Source organism: Aegilops tauschii, chromosome 1 (assembly GCF_002575655.3).
Source record: "Aegilops tauschii subsp. strangulata cultivar AL8/78 chromosome 1, Aet v6.0, whole genome shotgun sequence".
In the NCBI taxonomy this organism is placed as follows: domain Eukaryota; kingdom Viridiplantae; phylum Streptophyta; class Magnoliopsida; order Poales; family Poaceae; genus Aegilops; species Aegilops tauschii.
In genome coordinates this window covers 482,662,407-482,668,406 of record NC_053035.3, presented here as the reverse complement: position 1 = coordinate 482,668,406, position 6,000 = coordinate 482,662,407, and the positions used below count along the sequence as shown (strand labels likewise).

The 6,000-nt window shown below is 37.0% G+C and overlaps 1 protein-coding gene across 1 annotated transcript; it reads left to right on the top strand.

The window, feature by feature from the left end:
* Nucleotides 1–4,650: 4,650 nt before the first annotated feature.
* Nucleotides 4,651–5,861, top strand: LOC109771535 (alpha-2-purothionin). Its single transcript, XM_020330231.4, has 3 exons — nt 4,651–5,011; nt 5,365–5,436; nt 5,528–5,861. The coding sequence occupies exons 1-3, from the start codon at nt 4,666–4,668 to the stop codon at nt 5,626–5,628; spliced, it is 519 nt and encodes a 172-aa protein (XP_020185820.2). The 5' UTR covers nt 4,651–4,665; the 3' UTR covers nt 5,629–5,861.
* Nucleotides 5,862–6,000: the final 139 nt, after the last annotated feature.

Genomic DNA, 6,000 nt, shown 5'->3' with positions numbered 1-6,000 from the left:
AGACGAATATTTTTGAAGAAAGAACATAGAACTGGAAGCACGTGTTTAATTTTTCCCTCTTTTCGATAATCTGTGCTTCTCGCGGAAGCAAATCTGTGTCTCAATGAAAAGAAATTATGTGTTTTTGGTGGAAGCACAATTTTTTTCGATGCGGTTCTTGCGGAAGCAACTGTGTGCTTGTCCTGAGAGTATTTTTTTTTTCCTTTTTTGTGCTTCTCGCGAAAGCAAATCAATGCCTCCACAAGAAGCAAATCTACGTGCTTCCTGTGAAGAATATATTTTTTGTCTTTTGAAGAAGCAAACATGTGCTTCTCCTGGAAGCACTGATGTTTCCTTTTCCAAAAAGAACAAACGAAAGGAAATTTGTTTCTCATGGAAGCACAACTATTATTTGTGCCAAAAGAATCCATGATTTTTTTCTCCAAAACGTAGGGAAAACCAGGCGCAAACCGAAAAGCCAAAAACCCAAAAACACGTAAAAAGATTTAAAAAATAAAATCTAGATAGAGCACCTAGCATGTTACATGTGGCGATGGCTGGACACACCTTGACGTGCTCGCGTGGCACAGAAAGATGCCCCTAAGGTCCCACGCAAGAAATAACACGAGTTAGCTACTCTCGGGCTCGCGTCACGCCACACGCTAAACAAGGAGACCTATTTTCTTTAGGGGAACGAGGAGACCTCTTAATCAATGGCTCCCCTATATCTCGCCTTCAGCAAGAGTGTAGGAACCCTCGCAGAAGGGGAGACCGAGATGGGTTGTCCCAGGAGCATGGGAGGCCACAGCCTGATTTTTTTGGTTTTTGTTTTATTTTCAAATTTTGTTTATACTTTAAAATATTCTAAATATAGTTTAATGTTGAACAATTATTTGATAGTTGTTGATCAAGCATTTAAAAATATTATATAAAAAATGTTGACCATGTACTTAAAAAATTATGAAATTTTGGATCATGTATATAAAAATGTTAATCAAGCTTTTGCAGAAAAATGTTGAACAAGTATTTGTACAAATGATCAAGCATTTGACAAATATTAATTGTGTATGAAAAATATTGACCATGTATTCAAAAAATAATGAGTTTTTTATAATATAGTTTTTTTTAATAAAGCAATGAGTAATTTAAAAAGTGAATCGGACATCAATAAAAGGCATGATACATCGAAACTAATGATCACAAATTTTAAAATTATGTCGGGTCATTTTGCCAAAAAGATGTTTGTACAATGTAAAAACTAGATTCCATCATTTATAAAGATGATTTTATCATTGAAAAACTGTTCTCACATGTATTTAAGAACTTGATCATAACATATTTTTTGTAAACCGCTAACATATTTTGAAATTATGTCGGGTCATTTTGCCAAAAAGATGTTTGTACAATGTAAAAACTAGATTCCATCATTTATAAAGATGATTTTATCATTGAAAAACTGTTCTCACATGTATTTAAGAACTTGATCATAACATATTTTTTGTAAACCGCTAACATATTTTGAAATTCCTAAACATTTTTTAAGCACGAAGATTTTTCCGAAATTGTGAATAAATTCTGAAAACGAGAGAGTTTTTTGAAATCCTGAAAATTTATTTTAACATGATTTTTTTAATTGTGAACAAATTTTGAAGACAAGAACTTTTTTGAAATTACTGAACATTTATTGAAGGACGATATTATTTGGAAATTGTGAACAATTTTTCAAAGCAAGAACATATTTTGAAATTCAATATCATTTCATGAAACATGATTTGTTTTTAAAAATGAGAATATTTTTGAAATTCTTAAACAAATTTTGAAACAAACTAATTTTTGGAATTGTGAAGAAATTTGGAAAATTGGATTATATTTATGGAATTTTTGAATAAAACAAACCAGAAAAAGAATCAGAAAAACAAAAACAAAAACATGAAAAAACCAAAAAGGAAAATAAAAAGAGAAAAAGAAGTAGAAACAAAAACAATAAAAGAAAAGGAAAGAATAAAAAGATAATTCCGAAACCTTCTAGAAGGTTACCAAAACCGATAAAACCACTGGAAACCCTCTAGAAGATTTCCAAAGGTGGAACATGACAGATGTACCTGTACTACAGATGGGCATGCCCATTCGCTTGCTCGGTCGCTTTGTATGTGCAATTGACCGATTGTTTGACACCAAATGCGTCAAATAGGGATTTTCCTTGCTTTTAGCTAGAACGATGACCACCTTGGCTTCAACATTACTTGAAATGGGCCACGCCCAGCTACCAAGAATGGCTCTTATTTTTGTATAGGAAGAATGGATCCGCCAAAATAAATGTGGATGGTGGCATCTCCAGGCCAGGCTTATATGGTACAGATGTAGGGAGGATGATTGGTGATTATATTTGGGAGCTTTAGCTCTCGTCTTACCGAGAGTTATTGATCCTGCAGACCTAGAAGTTATTGCTTGTCGCGAAGGCATTGCGTTGGCTATTGACTTGAATCTCGAGAGGGTGCATATTGCGACAGATTGCCTAAACGTGGTCAATGACATCGCCACTTTACAAGGTGGTAAATATGAGGTGGTTTTCAAGGATATTAATGCTTCTAGATCTTCTTTCGCCCTATGTAATTTTGTTCATGAAAAAAGAGGCTCAAATTACGAAGCCCACAATTTAGCTAGGTTTGCATCTACTTTAGATCAGGGGAGACACACATGGCTTGGTCTGCCCCATAGCACTCTTTGTGTTCCTATGATTAACCTAGAGGATTGTGCTAAAAAAAGGAAAACCATTCAAGCAGCTCAAAAAAGTGTCCGCACATTTTTATTAAAAATTTCATGACACTTACCAACAATTTTTATTAATTTATAAAAAATATTCATGACATTTAAAAAATGGTGTACCATCTGACAAAAACTCATTTAAAATTTGTTCATGAAATATAAAAATTTGCTAACTCAATTTTTAAAACATGTTTGTGACTTATAAAAAGTGTTTGTTACCATTGAAAAATGATTTCAGCATTTGTAAAAATGTTCATGAAAATGTAAAAAATACTTAGTGTAAATTTTGGAGAATTTTCATGGCATATGACAGCATGTTCGCAACATATACAAAAAAATTCATGAAGATGTGAAAAATTGTCTGCATATTTATTTTTTCAAAAAGTTCATGTCATATAAAAATGTTCAGTCTTTTATTTTACAAAGAACATGAAAATAAAAAAAGATAAAAAATAACAGGAACGAAGAAAGAAAAAAGTATAAAAATCTGTAGAGAAAAAATTGGAAAGGAAAAAAAGGGATGAAAGCTTCCGAAAACCGCACGGAAGGTTCCCAAAACCAGTCCCTACTGTACATAGAAGCTTCTCAGAATGGCACATTGAAGCTTCTCAAAACCGTTGTTGGGCTGGCCCACTTGAATGATCGACGTAGGCGACCGCTCGTCTCGCAGTAAGCAAGATTCATCATTTGCTCGCTATGATATTTGGAAAACTTATGGTGGACTGTGGCCCACCCGTCAATCCCTAGGTCTATCCCTTGTATCGATCTCTTATTTGCTTTTCTGCTCGGACACATGTCACTCCCATCTCTTCCCAAGCACGCACGCCGCCAGTTTTGTGAAAGATTCATTGTTAATTTTTTTCGGCAAAATTGTATTATCTCATCATACAAACTTTCCCGATCCCAGGTAGAGACCAGTTGTGTTCTAGAACAAACTAATGGTGCTCACTCATGAGTGAATCTACCATTGATGTGACACCTTATGTTAGACATTTTTTATATGATGATTTTATTTATTAAAAATGGCATCTTAGATACCTTAGTTTGTGCTTTGCTTGGCCTTCGAGAGGGTTCTGGATCCACCACAGGTGCTTAGATAAGGTGCTAAGTGCATCAAATAACTTATAAACTAAATTCCCCAATGCATGCATAGGTGCTTAGCCTTTTGTACCTAAGCTTCCTTCAATTAATTGTTTAGCAACAAAAATCCCTCATGCATATGTGTTTTGCATAGATTTGCTCACTTGACATCGTTTCTTCATCGGGTCTCGATGCTCTCTCTTTTTCTTAATTTCTTTGCTACGTTAACTTTTTTGCCTATGTGACATTCTTAGCATCATGGAGCGCTGAGAAAAGCCTAAAGAACATGAGGACAAGAACTAGCTAACTGCCAAAAGTTTTTGTTTTGAGGGATGCGCTTGCATTACCAACCCCTAAGCGACATACCATGTGAACTGTGGGCGCGGATGGATTGATACAAACATGTTTGCTTGCACGTATTCCACAACCATCATCTTTATCATCCATGCACGATTTCAACCAAATTTCTCTTGGGATGGATGACAACCATAAGGTTGCCTTTTGCCGTGCCGCGCGTGATTAAAGACACTTTTGTTGTCATTGCCGGAGTCGGCTCCTTGGCAAGGCAAGAAAGACAAGGTCCAATATTTGTCCATAAGCTCTTAAAAAACTCATGTTTAAGGAGTGATATGCAACTAGAAATTGATTTGTCGCTGTTGCGTGTGGTTAAACATTGCCAGTGGAGTTTGGAAGAAGAGTAGCCCTCCAAACACACTCACAGTTAGGAGCTTTTGTTTTCATCCGGTTTACATGGCTGGCACGATTTTGCAAAAAAATAAATACATGGCTGGCATGAACACGCAACATTTACATACAACAACCATCACGTGAACATCCCACATGCCGCAACCACCATCTCCTATAACTAGGAGCCATCCAAGCCTAGTCTCAGTAATCCATCAACCAAAGCCATTATACTTCTTTGTTCTGCAAGATAGCCTGCCAGCCATGGGAAGCAAGGGCCTCAAGGGTGTGATGGTGTGTTTACTCATACTGGGGTTGGTTCTGGAACAGGTGCAAGTAGAAGGCAAGAGTTGCTGCAGGACCACCCTGGGAAGAAACTGCTACAACCTTTGCCGCTCCCGTGGTGCTCAGAAGTTATGCTCAACCGTCTGTAGGTGTAAACTCACAAGTGGCCTAAGCTGCCCCAAAGGTTTCCCTAAATTGGCCCTTGAGTCCAACTCAGGTAAAGAGAATGAACTCCTTCTATTTTATATACTCCCTCTTTTTTTTTAAAAAATAGAATAGATGTCATTCGATAAGCATATAGTCAAGTTAAAATTTTCCTAGTTTTGTTACTAATATGATAAAGTATTTCAAATATGTTAGATGGCGTTAGATGATCAGATTTGCCATGAATAATTTTCCACAAGTTTTTTTCTTCATAATTTTCTACCAACAAGTAATTGTGAAAAATAACTAACAAAGAATGAATGATAGAGACCATGTGAATATCCAAAACATCAAGCATATTGTAACTGGGGAATTATTTGTTTCAGAAAGGATTTTATTTACACGCTAGATATTTTAATTTGACAGATGAACCAGACACCATTGAGTATTGCAACTTGGGATGTAGGTCTTCCGTGTGTGACTACATGGTCAACGCAGGTAAAGAAATTTCATCTTGTATTTGTATTCCTGTAAACTAATTGATGAAAAAGGCTAGTTCTTGACACATAATATGTTATTTGGGCACCAGCTGCTGACGATGAAGAGATGAAACTCTATGTGGAAAATTGTGGCGATGCTTGTGTCAATTTCTGTAACGGTGATGCTGGCCTCACTTCCCTTGATGCGTAATGATGCGTATCCATGGTCTGAGATTTCACAGGGCAAGGTCGTGTCTCACCTTTGCGTTCAATAAAATTGGATCCCATCGAGAGTATCCAAACCAGTGTGTCACTCTGTTTTATGTGTGTGTATTTCCATTCCTTGTTCGAAATAAAAGCCATCATGATGGATGCCATGTTGCTGCCCTGATGTACTACCATGACTGAGATATAATGGTATATGTTGTATCATTTGCCTGTGGATATGAACTCCGTCTGGGAGGCGCCAGTGCTGCGCGGCGGTGGTTGCTCGTGCGCCGGCTCGAAGGGCTCAGATCGGGGCGGCGCCCGATCTGCTGCTCCGTCTTTGGAGGTGACCTCTTGGGGTCGGTGACGGCACAGC

Bases quoted from the DNA above. Each gene is read 5' to 3' on its own strand.
- LOC109771535 (XM_020330231.4), top strand. From the start codon at position 4,666: ATGCCGCAACCACCATCTCCTATAACTAGGAGCCATCCAAGCCTAGTC. The intron at 5,012-5,364 runs GTAAAGAGAATG...TTAATTTGACAG, and splicing joins GGCCCTTGAGTCCAACTCAG to ATGAACCAGACACCATTGAG. The intron at 5,437-5,527 runs GTAAAGAAATTT...TTTGGGCACCAG, and splicing joins TGACTACATGGTCAACGCAG to CTGCTGACGATGAAGAGATG.